The sequence below is a fragment of the Heterodontus francisci genome, chromosome 10 (assembly GCF_036365525.1).
Source record: "Heterodontus francisci isolate sHetFra1 chromosome 10, sHetFra1.hap1, whole genome shotgun sequence".
In the NCBI taxonomy this organism is placed as follows: domain Eukaryota; kingdom Metazoa; phylum Chordata; class Chondrichthyes; order Heterodontiformes; family Heterodontidae; genus Heterodontus; species Heterodontus francisci.
Genome location: NC_090380.1, coordinates 36,127,593 through 36,145,788, shown reverse-complemented (window position 1 = coordinate 36,145,788; position 18,196 = coordinate 36,127,593). Strand labels below are relative to the sequence as shown.

Below are 18,196 nucleotides of genomic sequence, written 5' to 3'. Positions count from 1 at the left end.
CATTCAACACTGTGACTTGCATCCTTTACTGCACAAACTGTCATGTCTCTATCGCTTTGTCCTTGCTGAACTTCAGTTCCTCCATGTGCCCCAGAAACTTCCTTGTCCTCCTCATCAAATCTATCCATGCCGTCGCTGGACCTTATGAGTCATTGTCGCCAACAAAATATCCCTTCCATTCCTTGGACACTAGCTCCATCTCTGAAGCCAATCTTGCAGTAACTGTACAAAACAATCTATTTTGTCAGCTTGACTCGGGTAGGGTAGCCTGAAGGTTGTGGTTTAAGCCACGCTCCAAACACTTGAGTGCGTAATTTAGGCTGACATTTCAGTGTAGTACTGAGGGAATGCTGCACTGTCCGATGTGCCGTCTTTCAGATGAGATGTTAAACTGAGCACCTGTGGGTTACCTTGGTTGGATGCAAAAGATCCCATGGCACTATTCGAAGAAGGGGTGGTGAGCAAGAGTTCTCCCTGGTGTTCTAGGTAATATTTATCCTTCAACAGTGGCCTAAACATTGCTGGAAAAATGGCATCTGTCATTATTAATGCATGTTTTTAAAAACGCAAACAATTTCTGACACAGAACAAATATGCCATAAATTTATTTCAACACAAACTTCTGGACAATTTGAACTGGTCCATTTTATTGTGTTTATTTAACTTGCAATTTTAGTACAGTAAATAAATAATTTGAGGCATGGCAGGGCTGCTCATGCCTGTTGAATGCACATCATGCGCCATGTGGGGACTCTAGGACCGTACCCATTTCCTGGACAACTACATGTGCAGAAAGTGCCACCCAATGCAAAAACTTGCCATAGTGGGATTCAAACCCATGTCCCCAGAGCATTAGCCTGGGTTCTGGATTACTAGTCCAGAGACATTACCACTATACCACCACCTCCCTTCTATGGTTCTATCAAACCCTTGTCAAAACGGGAAAAAAAATTACCAGCTTGTTGTGAGCCTCCCTCCCCATTGTGTGCCATGAAATTGCTGGATTTGCACCATTAGTACAAACTAATCTCATAGCCATTTAGGGCTGGTAATTCATGTCATTAACAGGATTCTTGTGATGTGATTTATAAGCCTGACATGCTTTGGTGGCCCAGAAAGGTGACAGTGAAGCTTTTGCGGGTTGTAAATTGTTCCTCCCAATTTTATTGCTTTTCCTTCGTGTATTTCTTTCTCAATCTGCTGTCTCTTTCCCCCTCTTTATAGAAGGCAGCCCACCACCGCCTTCTCAAGGGCAATTAGCGAGGGGCAATAAAGGCTAGCCTTACCAGTGGTGCCCTTATCCCATGAATGAATATAAAAAATATCTCTTTATCGGATTTGACTCTTAATTGACTCTATTTCCAACTGTCGTTTGCTGTTTCTTTCTCCATTCTTGTATCTCATTGGTTAAGATGATGGACCATTAAAAAGGACGTCCATGAGGTTCCAGATGCCCCGTTGACAGTGTCGTGCCATTATCAATTCATATTTCCAGCAATTTATGGCGCAAAAATGATCCACCTGACGGGTCAGGTAAAAATCCAGTTCATGACTCTCACTTGATGCATTGCTCCAACAATTTCTTGGCTAGTATCTGCTCATTTAAGTTTTAGAAAAGGTTTATGCTCAGCTGGATGAAGTTTAGATCAATACTGATAGCATTACTTGGCATCTGAGGATGTTTTATTTGGGTATGGTATTGTGGAGGACCTTGAACATAAGAAGTAGGTCTTCTAAAATTCTAGATACAAGATCCTGCCAGCAAATTGTTCAATAAGATGATTTCATATGACTGCACCAAGTAATGAGATGCTGAGCGGTTTACTTTATCTATTGAGTTTATTCGAGGATTTCATCAAACCAGATAAATGTTTGAGGAGCAGTGAGGCATGATTCAGCTACCCATGTATAGTCATGCTCATTCATGACCATCTACATGTGAGCAAGCTGACTGTATACTTCCTGCTTATTGAGCTCTGAGGAGATCTAGCTGGCTGCCAGGTCCTTCATGGATTGACTTCTTATAGATATTTTCTGTTGAAGGAAAATAATTGGGTACTGCATTTAATCAAGAGTGACAGCGCAGGCACAGGCCCTTTTGATCCAAAATACCTTCATTTTACATGAAAGATTTGTGATTTCCAGCTGCTATCTAAGTTTGTGTTAATGGTGTTTCATAATCTGAAATGTAATAATGGAAATCTTACTGTTTTAGAATTGTTTCTAGACTGGGATTAGGTGCATAAACATGTAACCTTGTATGTAGGGCATCTTCCTTGCGTGGTCCTAAGTGATTTTTGCTGAATCTCATGCTATTGCCAATCTCCGGTGGTTAGCCTAAGCTCCTAGTTGATAGAGATGTGAGATGGTCTTCTGAATCTGAACATTCTACACCAGTCGGAGAAATTAGCAAAGTTCACTTATGTTACTGCCGAGATATCTGAAATAGATTTAGAATGCAGTAGTACACAACTGCGAAGTGGAAAGAGCAAAGCATCACCTCTAGCTGCAAGCCGTAATTTTTCTTTTTGCTCTCAGTAAACACAGGCAATGGAAACATAACACAGCTCTCCCATTTCTATTTCCCAAACCTGCCAGTGTTGTGGTTTCTTCATCAAACTGGCAAATGATTTATTCTTGAGTTGTGAACTAACTAAAAACTGAGCTGTTCCTGTGTCCTTTACTGTTCGGTAATAGCATCCTGCTGTGTCCTGGCTCTTAACACCAAAAATGCTCCACTGACTGCTTGTGAAGCAGGGTGGTGTGATATACTTGGCTGGGCTGGGCTGAGGCAGATCATCTTTAGGTTTGATGCATTGCTCAGCTGATGCCTTCCTTTTTAAAAAAAACAAATTGCTAGATTACTGCTAATATAATTGTGCAAGGTTGCTTTGGGCATTGTCATTTAACTGTCAGCTATCCCTGGTTCTTGGTGCTTGTGCAGCCGACAAGTAAACCTGTATAGGAAATTGGCTAATGAGTTCCATATTTCTGTAGCCGGTTGCAATGTACTCACATAGTGATAAAGGCAGAAATGCATGTTACTCTCAGAACCCGACTGCAGTGACAACACTGTTTTTGGAACATAATGAAACAATATTTGTCACTTATCAGGTGAAAGCTTTTCCTTTTAAATTTAAGCAATTGGTAAAATCAAACTGCTATTAACTACAGCTGAGCTGTAATTAATTGAATGCCTTTGGGCTCTGATGCCATCCTCATCTTTTGAGGTTTATAATACCTCTATCATCTTCTTTGGCCTCCTTGTCTCGGGAGACAATACCTCTATCACTCAAGTAAATTCAGTCTACTCTTAATTTAAATGATCTAATAATTTAGGTTTTAAGTACAAATTCATTTCTTTGCTATATTAAATTGTTCAATTCAGATTTTTGGATAATTACATTTTTCATGAGTAAGACTATCTTAAACTATTGGGAGTGAACTGTAGTTTACCCTTGTGAGCATTTGCTACAATCAGTTTACACTCTAGTGAGGCATGACACTTCTACTAAATTGTTATTTCTGTGTATGTGACTGTTTAAATAAATGGCATATTATGTGAGGAATATGCTTGGATGTAAACCTACTTCAGTGTGAGGAATGCAATTAAAAATGACAATCTATTTAAATTATAGTCAGATTCAATACTGTTGGGATACCAAAGCAATGAGAGTAAACTGAACATGTTGGAATAAAACCAAAGTTGAAACTTGGAGTCTCAATTTGGGTTATTCATGCTTTAAGGTGATCATAGAATCATTACAGCACGGAAGGAGACCATTCAGCTCATTGACTCCACGTTGGCTTTCTGCAGAGCAATCCAATCACTGCATTTTTCCAGCTCTATCCCTGTAGCCCTATAAGTTTATCTCTCTCAAGTGTCTGCCCAATTTCCCTTTGAAATCATTGATTGTCTCTGCTTCTAACATCTGCGTTGGCAGTGCGTTCCAAGTTATTATCGCATACTGTATAAAAGAAAAGTTCTTCCCTCATGCAACAGCTCTTTCAAAGGGCAATCCAGTTAGTCCCACTTCCCTGGTGTTTTCCCATATCCCTGCAATTTATTTCCCCTTTATCCAGTTTTCTCTTTTATCCAATTTCTCTCTGAAAGCTAATATTAACCCTGTTGTTACGACCAGGTGAGAAAGAGGTCTAGGGTTCCCTTTCAGCCATCACCTGGCCTTACAGTAACAGGGTTTAATTTTAAACACATCGTGTTTTTGTCACCCCCTTGGTGAATCCTTGTTCACCGCTTTCCAATTATAAGGCAAAGAAAACACAACCAGGTTTTCTTAGGTTTAAAGAAGAAAGATTGAAATTTTATTAAACATAAACTCTAATTCGGTTGACACCTACAGATACATGGCGTGCCCATGCTAGCATGCATATGCAATACGCACATACGAATAGAGACAGGAAAGAGCAGAAGAAAAAACAAAGTGAAATGTTTGAGGCAATATCGAAGAGTTTTTGTTAGGGTTCTTCGAGCTCACTGTAGCGTCCTTGATTATAGGTGGATCTTGCTTTATGTTGGGCCCCAGTATTCCTCTTAAGTCTCGTACAGTGAACAAGGTTTTTCTCTCTTGGGGTTTGTGTATCTTCAGTGGATTCAAAGGCTTGTGAGAAAGAGATGGGAGCAGACAGACACACTCTGAGTTCCAACTGTTAGTACAATTCAGGTGACTAACTGGTCTGACCACGTCTTGGATTGTATCACCTTAGCAGTCTCTGGAATGCTCCTCTTACACACAATACCTGGTGATCAAGGTCCATTGTGGGTTGAATGTGTCAGGGAATGGTCCTTTGTCCTTCCAAGCACTATCTGTTAATATACAAATGCCTTTTCCAGCCACAGCTGATCTGTTTAACAAGTCCTTTCTTCACTCCAGTAACAGTTTAAAATCAATGTTCATGACAAAATTAATGTGCCTCATTCTTGGCAGGTGGGGGCCTAGCATGACACTGTTTCCACCATCCTGATACATGGTGCACTCCAAATCCTAACCATTTGTTACATAAAACAGATGCGTAATTAAAGTCAAATCTGAAAGTTGCCATCCAAGTTGCGCATTAATAATGCTGCTTTGTAAACTGCGCAAAAATTACATTCGTCATCTGGCTCCCCGTTCAAATAAAGTGAGCGGCATAAAGTTCCTGTACTCGTATCATAGATGCGGGCTAAACTTGCTGCAGAAGGTCTAAGTACCCTTCCTAATTGTGTGATAAGTCTTAATAATTATTATTACCGAACAACCCCTCTAGCACTGAAAATTAACATTTAAAAGTGTTGTCTCATTTCTTCAGATTTTAAATGTTGGTGCTATTGTCCTAATTATCTGAGCGCAGCCACATTTAAGATTTATAACCTTGTAATCATGAGGTTTTTGCATGTAATCGTTTTTTCCTGTGTGTATGGATGGTTCAAAAATAGAAACCTCTATCCTCAGTTTTTCTTTAAAGAAACAATGTCTTTTCATTTAATAGCTGTGTTCATGTTAGATGCAGGGGAGGCAGATTAATAAAAATGTTTGCTTGACAAACACCCTCTACTGGCCAAAATTGTCTTGAATGCTCAGTGGTATTGCCAAACTTAATGGAAGACGCTTGGGTCTGGAATTTTCACAGGCATTTTTCCAATCTTCCACCTGAACTAGGCAGATCGGGAGCGAAACCATCACCCCCACCCCCAGCTCGGCCCATTGAAATTTTGTCAAGAGTATCTTAAGCATCTAATATAATTTTTTAAAATTTTTACACAAGCTATTTACCACTTCGCATGTTTTTGAACGAAAATATGTTTACAATATTAGTCTTAAAGATTATGGGGAATGCATTTAAGCATTCCAATTAAATCTTATACCAGTTGTGCTTCATTTCATTTACTGCAGACATTTTTAAAAAAAGGAAATAGTAGCATATGAATAGAACAGGAAACTATGCATTAGAGCAAAGAGATCTTTTCTACATGATGTTGTCTCACGAGGGAATCCTGAGATTGTTGAGCCAAAATGGGGAGATAAGGTTGCAACAGCAGTAGACCCAACACAATTGATCAAATATTGAAACATTGGCATGTTTGGAGCAGGCCAGTGTGTATTCATGGCATAAATAGTTTGAACCATGTGTCCGAGCATATAAAACCAGATAAAATGATAAATATTTCATAGTTGAAGTAAAAAAACTTTTAAGGGGATAGGAATAAGCCACATTTGAATCCAAACAATTTACCATCTATATATCTCTCAGTGCTAAGTTATTTGTTACATCACTCTCTTGTTGGTTTGCTCTGTCACCATACTTGAATACATGCTATTCTCCTCCTCCAGCTCCAATTGAGCTGAAGGAAGGGCTTGCAAAGCAAAAGGAAGTCACTAGTAGAATTTTGCAATGTTTAGCCTTTCTGTGCTAAATTTGTCATCACTGCACCCTCATTTCTCGATTTATTCTAAATTGAAACATACCGTTGAGAATCAGTTTCTAATAGTACAATTCTTGCAGTAACTTGAAGCTCAATTGAACTTAATTTTGAAAGACTGACACTTTGAATATTAACACCATTAGTTTTTTTGTACTTTGCAGATTAAGGTGCCATGTTGTAGAAAGCTGTAAGGCTACTAGTGTTGCCAAAGAGAATCCCTTTAAAGGATTTGCAGTTAGTTCCAGCCAAGATGATTTACATTCGAAGGTAGGTAAGCAGTCACTTTGAACTAATCCTTTACATAAAATAATATGGGATTAATGCTTCATTCTGCATATATGAAACTAATTTGGTAACAAATTTGCACATTTTCCACCCTTTCCTTGTTTTCTTTTTATTTATAACTGACTTCTGTTCATGTAACTGCGAAGATTTAATCTCTGTGGATTTAAGATATCTATATCACTTGCATGTTCTCACTTGCTTTTCTGTACATGCCCACATTCGTATTCTGCCATCCATAGGAATATGAGTAGGCCGTTCAGCCCTCATGCTTGTTCCGCTATTCACTTAGGTCATGGGTAATCTGTGTCTTAACTCCATTCACCTGCCTTGGTTCTGTAATTCTTAGATTTTTGTTTGGCAAGGAAATTATCAATCTTGATTTTAAAATTTTCAATTGACCTAGCTTTTTGAAGCAGAGTTTTCCAGATTTCCATTGCTGTTTTTGTGAAGAGATGTTTCCTAACATCATCCCTGAACAGTATAGCTCAAATTCTAAAGTTATGCCCACTTGTCAAATTTCCCCTTGACTCCCCCCTCCAGAGAAAATGGATTCATTTCAAATCCTTTAATCATCTTAAACACCTCAATTAGATCACCCGTAATCTTCTATATTCAAGGCAATGCAAGCCTAATCTATGCAACCTGTCTTCATAATTTAACTCTTTTAGCCCTAGTATCATTCTGATGAATCTGCGTTCTACCCCATCCGAGGTCAGTATTTTCTTTGAGGGCTGGTGCCAGGAACTGAACGCAATATTCCAGATGGGGTCTAATTCTGTCCATTTTATACCTTTTGGTTCACAGTGACCAAATGAGTAAATTTCTGTTGTTTTTACCTGCTTGGATTTTTACCAATGTTTTGGGGGGAAATCATCTGTGATGGCCTTGTCCACTAATGATCTTGGCTTCACTTTCTTTTATGAACTTGAGTAGAGCTCCGTTACTACAGCTGCCTCCAAGATGCTTTGAGTCTCCTTTTGTTGCCAATATTTATTTTCTCCTCAACTCTTTTTATAAAGCTGAAGTCTATGCAAGACTTGCTCCCATATTTGGGGATGTCCTTTTAGTCCAGCTCTTGCACTTCTGAAGAAGTGTTTTTTAAAAAAAAAGGCCTATTCCCTCACCTCCAGTCTTAAATTTATGGTCTGTTCGATTTTTAAAAAATTATTTTGTTAATTTGAGCTCCAGCTGCACCATTCTTACTCTGCTTCTTCCTCCTTGCATCTCCACTCTGTTGAACTCGAGACGATTTATGCAATTTAATTCACATTTCGATTTCCTCAAAACTATGGAACTCCTCATCTGTCTTGGTCTTCTCTTCCTTCTACAATCTTAAAGTTTTTAAAATCTCCAAACTTGGCAACACCTAATTAGTACTTACTGATTCACCTTTTCTTTGACTTTCTTCATCCCTTGATGTTGTACTATACTGGTTAACTCATTGTGGTTGTCAGCTTAAAAGAAAGTATGGAAACTTGTGGTTATGCTCCTGAATGAGTAACCCTACCATCACAATGAGCCTGCTATCCCTACTTGGTCTGCATGTGACTCCTTTCCCACACTCTTAAAGGTCACAAGGCAACTGTGATGGGCAGAAAATACTACCTTACCGATATCCCAAGAATAAATTTTTTTTAAAAGTCCATGGGTATTACGAATATATAGTTCGAAATTGTGTCTTCCCTGAAGCTTTTGTTTATTTCTGGAGTGCAGGCTGCTGATCTTCCCACGCATCATTGTTCCACACCCCTGATATAACTAACTTCTCAATCTACACAGTATAGGCAAATTGTGTAGTGCAAATAAATCTTTACAGAGAGTCCCAAATGTGCCTCCCTCACCCTTCTTGCTGTACCTGGATTGCACCTACTATCCTTCCCCTTTCCACCTTAAACCTAATGCAAATATACAACTGAAAAAAAGCTTGCATTTATAAAGCACCTGTCATGACCCCAGGATGTCCCAAAGCGCTTTGCAGCCAATGATGTATTTTTGAAGTGTAGTCACTGTTGTAATGTAGGAAACATGACAGCTAATTGCACTGCAAGCTCCCAAAAACAGCAATGTGATGATGGGCAGCAAATCTGTTTGTGATTTTGATTGAGGGATAAATATTGGCCAGGACACTGGGGATAATTCCCCTGCTCTTCTTTGAAAATAGTGCACTTGAGAGGGCAGATGGGGCCTCTGTTTAATGTCTCATCCAAAATATGACACCTCTGACAGTGCAGCACTGGAATTTCAGTCTTGATTTTGTCGGAACTTACAATCTTCTGACTCAGGGGCGAGAGTGCTGTAAACTGAGCCACAGCTGGCACAGTGAGCTAATCTCTTTTCGGAGCCAAATCAGCAATTTTTACAATTTGAAGATTTCATTTTGTTACTTGTAGGTTTTTTCTAGTATGCAAAAGTGTAGACCTTCACCTTGAAAAGAAAAATGAAAAGAAAGACTTGCGTTTTATAGGAATGTCAGCCTTGATTTTTGTGCTCAGTCCTGGAGTGAGGCTTGAACCCAGAACCTTGTGACTCAGGCAAGAGTGCTACTAACTGAGCCGCGGCTGACACTGAATACTATAATTGCTTTGTTTTTTCTATATACTCTCTTATTTTCCATATCTCTTTTTAAAGAAAAAACAAGTATCTGTGCCAGAGAAATTTGCTACATTTGACCTTTCAAGGTTTTTTTTTACTAATTTATGCAAAATGTCTGTGACTGAAATACAATTTAGTAATTTTGTTTTATCACAAAATGTGAAGCGATCTTGAACTTCAGGAATATAAAATAAATGGAAAAAAATTATATTTCTGAAGCAAGAATTGTGGTGCACTTCATTGTAAAGTGCAAACAGTCATTTATCTCTTATGAGCTAATGTTTGAAGTACAATACATCATTGTTTGTCTTAAATCTCCTGTAATAATTCTTTTCATGCAGAGAGATAATTGCTGACCGTGTACTCCTAGAATTAAGTGCTTTTTATATTTAAATTGCTGATTTTTACAATGTACATGTTATATAGCACTTAAAGAATAAAAGGAGAGAGAATATGCTGGAAGCACTCAGCATCTGAATGCACAAGCAAGTTTCCATTTTAGGTGTAACCTTTCATCAGAATTGTCTGGGAGGATTATCCCTGAAATATAACTTGCTTGTTCTCTCCACAAATGCTGAACATTTCTAGCATTTTCTCTTTGTCTTGGATTTTCAGCATCTGTATTTCTTTTCTGCTTTCCATTTATGATAGTACTCGGTTTAGTTTACACAAGGTCACTGGCCAAGGACTGTCATACTTTATCACTGTTCCTCAATTTTAATCTCTGGTGAAAGATTAGGTCAGTATGTTATAGTATTTTGACAGGATTCCAAACTGTAAAGTAATTCTATCACTAATATCCCAGGCTCCTTTTTTTTTTTGGTACAAGTTACATGCTTCCTGTAGCTAAAGACTTTCCTTTTTGTCTCTACTCCTCCTGTTCATTCTCCTATAAAGCATATAACTTGATACATATTTGGGCATATTGGAAGTGCTGAAATTGGGAACTAATAACAAAATGTTGGAAGATCACAGAAGGACTAACATCAGCATCTGAAGAGAGAATGCAGATTAATGTTTTGAATGTAGACCCTTCCACACTACATGATGAATATGACCTATCAACTCTATTTTACTTTTCAAGAGCATACCAGTGCCTTTTATATTGCAAAACTGATTCTTGTGAAGCGACAAGACAATTGCACATGTTTTGAGGTTTAAATGTTATTATAACTTATTGTTACCGCAGACAACATTAGTGCTCTTTAATTCATTGGTTACACTGTACAGTTTCAAGAAAAATGCAGTAAATATACAGCACTGGGCCTACAAATACAAAACAATTGGAAAATTGATTTAAAAAGTGCATTTAGACATCCTAAAGGTATTTTGCTAACTGGTAGGTAACCTCTTACTATTTTTGATCTCTGAAGAACTGCCATCATGTTTACATTTGCACTACAAAGTTGCTATGCTGACAGTTATTTTGAGGAGCTGCTCCTGTAGAAAATATGAAGATCAACATCTGGAACCCTGCTAGGGAAAGGTGGTACCAGCTAAGTACTGGTGTGAGACGAAATTTGAAATGGTAGATCTTTAGCCTTCCAATGCAAGAATAAAATTCCACCCATATCTCCTACCACTTGACCCTTACTCAATTTGCATGATTAGGATTGAGTATTTCATAATGAAATTGGGTGCCGTGTTACACCAAGCAATACAAGGATGTGGATTAGCTGTCGAGCTGCATTGGTGACTTGCAAAGTTCTGCTCTCCTCTTGAGTTGTATTAGAACTCAGGCTTACCCTTTTCAAAGCCACAGACTTGAGCTTGACTGCAGTGCCTCCTGTTGGTTTTTTGGCATACCAACAATTTGCCTGGACATACCCAGATGTGCCACACTGGAAACATGTCGGTGGACCCCTACTGGTTTATATACCTGGGATCCTTCTTTTAAAAGTTGGAGACTGATCTGGTTTTCCTTCCCTACTCTACTTTTCTCTCAAGCCCATTTCTGCTTCCTCTGCATCTCTGCTATCTCTCCCTCGCTTGTAAGAGTTACTAGACCCAAATTCATTCTGAGTTAGGGATTTGTGAATTAATTCATAATCATCCATTTTTGCTACTTTCCTTACTCTTGTGGCTCTTTGTTCTTCAACTTGAGTCCCCTTATACTACTTGGGATCCGATTTTTAAATTCTTCCAGCAACATCACTTCTCTCAAATTTTCATTTGAGGGTTCTGGCATGAGAGATGGTAGCCAGCAATCAAAAGTCATATGTTTAATTCTTTTGAATTCAATGCACGTCTGTGTGGGTCTTTTCCGGGTGCGTCTGAATTTATGTCTGCTTCTGGTACTAACTCATTTGTACTTAAAATTGCAATTTTAGTTTGTTCATAATCATAGGAATTTTCTTCTGATAACAGTGAAAAAGCTTCACGGGCCCTACCCATGAACTTGCCTTGTAGGAGGCGAGTCCAAAATTCTTTTGACCATTTTAGCCTGGTAGCCATTTTCTCAAATGAGATGAAATATGACTCAACCTCCTCCTCATTAAATTTTGGCACAACAAAGTTTTTATCTGAATTGGGGATAAGGTTTGAGTGACTGGCAGCATTCTCATTTTGGGTTTGCAGCCTTGCTAACTCAAACTGTTTTGCCTCATTTTCCTCTTTCTCCCTCTGAAACTCCCTTTCTTTCAAGTGGTAGAAGTGTCAGTGGGGGAGCATTTCGGGGATAGTGATCATAACTCTGTAAGATTTAAGGTAGTTATGGAAAAGGACAAAGATGGACCAGAAATAAAGGTACTGAATTGGGGGAAGGCCGATTTTAATATGATAAAACAGGATCTGGCCAAAGTGGACTGGGAGCAGCTACTTGTAGGAAAGTCTACATCACATCAGTGGGAGTCATTTAAAGAGGAAATAGTGAGAGTCCAGAGCCAACATGTACCCGTTAAGTTGAAGGCAAATGGAATTTAATCCTGAGAAGTGTGAGGTAATGCATTTTGAGAGGACTAACAAGGCAAGGGAATACACAATGGATGGTAGGACCCTAGGAAGTACAGAAAGTCAGAGGGACCTTGGTGTACTTGTCCATAGATCACTGGAGGCAGCAGCACAGGTAGATGAGGTGGTTAGGAAGGCATATGGGATACTTGCCTTTATTAGCTGAGGCATAGAATATAAGAGCAGAGAGGTTATGATGGAGCTATATAAAACGCTAGTTAGGCCACAGCTGGAGTACTGTGTACAGTTCTGGTGACCACACTATAGGAAGGATATGATTGCACTGGAGAGGGTGTAGAGGAGATTCACCAGGATGTTGCCCGGGCTGGAGCATTTCAGCTATGAAGAGAGACTGAAAAGGCTAGGGTTGTTTTCCTTAGAGCAGAGAAGGCTGAGGGGGGACATGATTGAGGTGTACAAGATTACGAGGGACATTGATAGGTTAGATAGGAAGAAACTTTTTCCCTTAGCGGAGGGGCAGGAGGTTTAGGGGAGATTTGAGGAAACATTTTTTCACCCAGAGGGTGGTTGGAATCTGGAACGCACTGCCTGAAGAGGTGGTGGAGGCAGGAACCCTCACAACATTTAAGAAGTATTTAGATGACCACTTGAAACGCCATAGCATACAGGGCTATGGGCCGTGCAGGAATATGCGATTAGAATAGTTGGGTGCTGAATGGCCAGCACAGATACAATGGGCCGAAGGGCCTTTTTCTGTGCTGTATGACTCTTTTTTGAACTGCAGCTCTTTTTTCCTCCTTTTCCTTTTGAAATTCACTGTCTTCCTATTCCGTCTGAAACTCTCTTCCTTTTCCTTTCAAAACTGCATCTCCTCTTCAACTGTAACTGTATTTCTTTCCTTTTCATCTGCAACCGAGTTCTAGCTAGAATTATTTTTTCAAACTCTGATTCTAGATTCTAAGTTCTCTTTTAGTTCAGATGTAAGTTTAAAGTGGTTAGCTAGGGACATAGGAGCAGGAGTAGGCCATTCAGCCTGTCGAGCTTGCTCCGCCGCTCAATTAGATCATGGCTGATCATCTACCTTAATGCCACTTTTCCACGCCATCCCCATAGCCCTTGATGTCATTAGTATCCAGATATCTATGGATTTCTGTCTTGAACATGCGCAATGATTGAGCTTCCACAGCCCTGTGCGGTAGAGAATTCCAAAGATTCACCACGCTGAGTGAAGAAATTCCTCCTCATCGCTGTCTTAAATGGCCTACCCCTAATTCTGAAATTATGTCCCCTGGTTCTAGACTCGCCAGCCAGGGGAAACATCCGATTTACATCCACCCTGTCACGCTCTAAAAAATTTTGTAAGCTTCAATAATATCACCTCTCATTCTTCGAAACTCTAGAGAATACAGGCCCAGTTTCCTCAATCCCTGCTCATAAGACAATCCCGCCATCCCAGTTCAGGTTTCTTTGCACTTTGAACATGATTCCCACCTCAGTCTCACAGAAAGCAATTTGTTACTTTGATGCCTGTTTCAGTGCTGTGGCAGGGCTGTACCTGATTGAGGGATTCAAACATGGAACTGGGGGGAAATGGGCACTGATTTGAAACGTGACAACAGATTCAAGAACTTTAGAAAGGAAAATAAGGTTTGAGATGCAAGTTTGCATGGTCAGAGGGGCCAAGGGGGGGATTTTTGGTGGGGGGGTGGCAGGAGGTTGGTGAGTCTTGGCCTGTGCCTGCTAATGCTAGATTGGCTATTTCCACTGACTATGGTACTCTGAAGTGTTTGTTAATAGTAATTTATATATTTTCTAAAGAAAAATCTTCCATTCAACTAAATTCACTGACCAGCTATTTCATGTAGTCAGTTACTTTCACATTTTTTTATGTGAGCTGGTCTTTTGTCCTCTGAAGCCATCCTGGTCTATTAGCAATTTAAAATATCTATCATTGCCATACATTATTTCCTCAATCGCTCTAGGATAGATTGAATTGGATTCTGCATTCTTAAACCTTGGCAAACATCATCTGATGTGTTAAGTGAATTTAATTTGAACATCAATGCTATAAAGCATATATTTCACCATTATTTTCAGAAGTGAAGACAGATACAAAATAAGTATATTAAATCAGCTACTTCCTTACCCTATGCAAGAAGTATACCAATATCCTTTTTTCTCTCCACCAGCAGCCACCACCACCCCCCCCCCACCCCCCCCCAACCCCGGTCCACTGCCCTGTGCTGCCACGATTTTCTACAGTACAAACATAAAAGGGAAATATAGATTTCATATCTTAAATACAATATAGTGCTTACAAGCTATCCCATGTATAAACTTTTGGTCAAGACCTATCTCTGATTATGCCTTCAGTCACACCTCAAGTTCCCCTTCTGGCTCAGCATATTTTCCTTATGCCTTTTTTAAGGACTGCCTTGGGATTATTCTTTACATTGAAGGCATTGTATAAATGTAAATTGTTTTGCATTCTCTTGAAAATGAGGGGTTTTGTTTGCCTTTCTTACCTAGTGTTACCTTCAAACATTCCCAAGGTTAGATATGGCACAACCAGCTGCGGGATACATTTCTTTCTACTCCAACAATGTGTTTTAGTCTCAACCTCAGGAAAGCACCAACAATTTCTACTGTAGCTGTGCATTCTTTTCCAACGCCACTGAATTTGATTTCCAATTATTGTCAAAATAAGTTTGGTTAGTGCAGTGGCCTCAAGGCACTAGAAGCTAGGTTTAGGCTGGCCAAACTAGTTTCACATATGTTATGGGCCACACGTTCCTGATGCAGTTGTATTCTGTAGTCTATTGCAATTGTCTTGCTAAAATGTTCATACTTTTGCTAATGGAAGCAGTAGGTTACTTATATTTTCTTTCATCCCGGGCCAATAATGCTGTGGTTGGCTGTATTTAATTAAAGGTTGGCTACCTTTTTGTAGCTTGTATATTGATGCGTTGTGTATGACCTCATTAGTGATTTCACGTTTAAATCATAGTAATAAGAACTGTATAGTAAATCATCAGTGTTTTGCCTTTAATATTGCATTTTTGTTTCAACAGATCACTAAATTAATGGCGTCTAATAGACGACTGGAGGAGCAGATCAGCCGTTGTGTCTGGTTTCAGCAATTATTAACTGGCTTGGTTATGTTGTTGGTGGGCATTTTCAGTTTGTCCCTGTATCTGCACTCTCCAGACAAGGGCATGCAGTAACTGAACAAGCTTCTCAACCACATGAAATCCTTAAAACCAAAGTCACTGAATTTTCCTTGTTTTCAAGTTGCCAATAATAATCCATATGTTGGAGGTGACAAGCTGACCAATTTCTGTTTGTTATAACTACAGTTTTTTAAAAACAATTTGATATGATTTGTATATAAGAAACTAATTTTCATCTTGGAAAAAACCTGCCTAATGATGACCATTTAATAAATTATGAATAATTGTGTAATTTGAAGTCAATCTGTAATATATATTGGTGCTACTAACAGACATGAATCAAAATGAATAATCCACTGTTCTCCTGGTAATATTTGGGTAGGGTTCTGGAACTTATTCCATAAACAAAAACTTACATGTTAAAATGCACTTTGGTATCTTTAGGTGCTTGCCACATATTACAAAGAAAAGTCTTTGTTTCTGATAGTATCTAGTACATAAGTTAAGAAACTGAGGTTGTAAGAGACCATCCTGTGATTGGGTTCTGGGGAGAACAGTGGTCATTCATTTCCCTTTTAAATGCAGACAAACTATCGAATGTACTTTTATAATTGAAGATGATGGGAAATAATGCCATTTACTAAACAACTGGTATTAAGATTATTTGCCATCCTAATCGGTTTAGTCAATGTGAATGCAGTGATTAAAAGAAATGAAGGTTCCCAGGTTTACCCTGTTTCGGGTAAACCACATATGAGCAGCATTTAACTTAGTACACCGACAATAGATTTTAGATTTTTTTTAAACTAATGGAGGTGTAATATGCTGGATGACTTAAACTGTTGTAAATGATAATGTTTTCTCTTACTTTCCATTTTGGAAGGTTATTTTCCTTTTTAATCTAAGTTTGCATCATGTTCTAAGTTTAGTGCTGTGTACTGAATTCAAGATCCTGTGTGCAGACAAGCAATTGCATGAATCCACTTAGATAGCTTATTTAATTGTGGAATAAGCACATAGGAAGAACCAAGTGTGCCCAAATTGATGTCAATGAGCTGTTGCAGTGTTGCCCTTGCAACCCCAGGTAACTCAGCCTTACTTGTGCTTAATGCTTGCTTTTCCTTTGAATTTTTGTTGATTTGGAATTTGGAAAAGTCATCACTGCTGTTACCTCATTAAATTAAAACATGATATCTGTTCACATCAAAAAGAAGAGCTGTAGGCAAATGTAATGAAAACATAGGTTAAACTTTCGGTGACTCCCAAGGCTCTGGATCACTCCTAGTTGCCCACAAAGACTTTAACACTCCTGACACTAGAAACGAGGCACCCCCATCTCAAGGAAACTTAATTCCAGCAATCACATCATCATCTCCTGCACTCTGATCACATAGGGATACCTGCCTCCTGTTCAGAATTTTGTGTCATGGACAGCCCCACACTAAATGGAGAAAGGTAGATATTGACAGTAGATTCTTGAATAGAAAATGTTAAAATTGTAAAACTGGAGGTAGTATTGTCTCTAGGACTTTGTTTGAAATCCATTTAGTGCCGAGTGCTGTAAACTTGTATCTGTACATTAGTAAGCCTATATTGCAGACATCAGACCAGCTATATCTACCTACTTTATAAATGCAGTACTGCAAATGCTTCATTGATATACTGATTGTAGTTTCAAGGATAACATAATAGAAAATTGTGCATTTAAGTTTCAAACAGCGATGCATTGGAGATATGAAGTTAACTGATGTATAGCATGTGAAGTTAATCACTTCAATGAGCAAGCAAGAGCCTTACTGGATTGTAGTGATAGCAGTGTGGCAGTCGTCACTTTATTTTTTTTTCAGATCTCCTTTAAAAACAAATATAATTGTGTAGTACTGGAGCTGAAAATAATCCATTGGGATTAGTCAGCTAATTATTTGTGGTTTATAGTTTAATGCCATGAAATATAAAAATCGAACCACTTATGAAGCTGTACTAGATTTAAAACTTTTACAGTAGAACTGCGTAATAACGCATGGTACATTAGTGTGCTGATTATCAATACAAAAAGCCGTCAATTTAAATTAAAATGCACTTTATGGTATGACATTGCTGATCATATTGCCTTTGACACTCACTGCAAATGAATTGTTTGCTAGTGTTTTATATTGTTTGAAAATAAACATTGTTTGTAATCACATTTCAGGAACAAACAAGCCTACTTATTGTCGAGTTTTAATTTTTCACAAATATATTTGTGAATAAAATGTGGAAATCAAAAGTCGGGCAAATTGCAAGTGTAATACATCAGTTACCCCAAGTGTTCAACACATTAGAGGCTAGTTCATGAAGTTTCCTTTTATTAAACCAGAAATGTGACCTTACAATGCAAGAACAAATGTCAGATGAATAAAAAACGCCATGTAGATGTCTTCCCTGCCTACCCCCCCCAAAAAAAAAGTTCTGTCAACAATATCTTGTTTTAACATCCTTAGGCAATAGACAAACAGTATCTCTTTATTTCATTGAAGATATTTTGTATTCTAGTCATAATTCTCCCTACACATGCCACTTTTTCTTCTGTAAACATCGAAATGTTCCTTTTGTATTTTGTCTGTACCTTTTATTCTCTTTTTCTAAAATGTTTTTTGCTATGGTTTCAGAGATAATCTCCCGGCTGAGCTGATGACCTTTTTCATATATCATTAACGTTTACATTCTTAGTGTTATCCTAACTATTCCGAGTTTGCCATGGGTAGTAATGCTCTTGTGTCTTCATTGCATCAAATATTGAGCGCTGTAGCTGTCCAAGAGTTCAAGAGTCAGCACCATG

The 18,196-nt window shown here is 38.6% G+C and overlaps 1 protein-coding gene across 4 annotated transcripts in view; it reads left to right on the top strand.

Annotated features, from left to right (window-relative positions):
* Positions 1-17,563, top strand: part of mospd2 (motile sperm domain containing 2) — a 113,429-nt gene extending 95,866 nt beyond the window's left edge. For 2 of the 4 annotated variants that reach the window (XM_068040448.1, XM_068040444.1), the window contains 2 exons: positions 6,583-6,688; positions 15,280-17,563. In XM_068040448.1, the coding sequence (XP_067896549.1) occupies positions 6,583-6,688; positions 15,280-15,432 (259 nt within the window). In that variant the 3' untranslated portion in view covers positions 15,433-17,563. Of the gene's footprint in view, positions 1-6,582; positions 6,693-15,279 lie in introns of all 4 variants that reach the window. The other 2 variants (XM_068040445.1, XM_068040446.1) reach the window with 2 other exon arrangements.
* Positions 17,564-18,196: the final 633 nt, after the last annotated feature.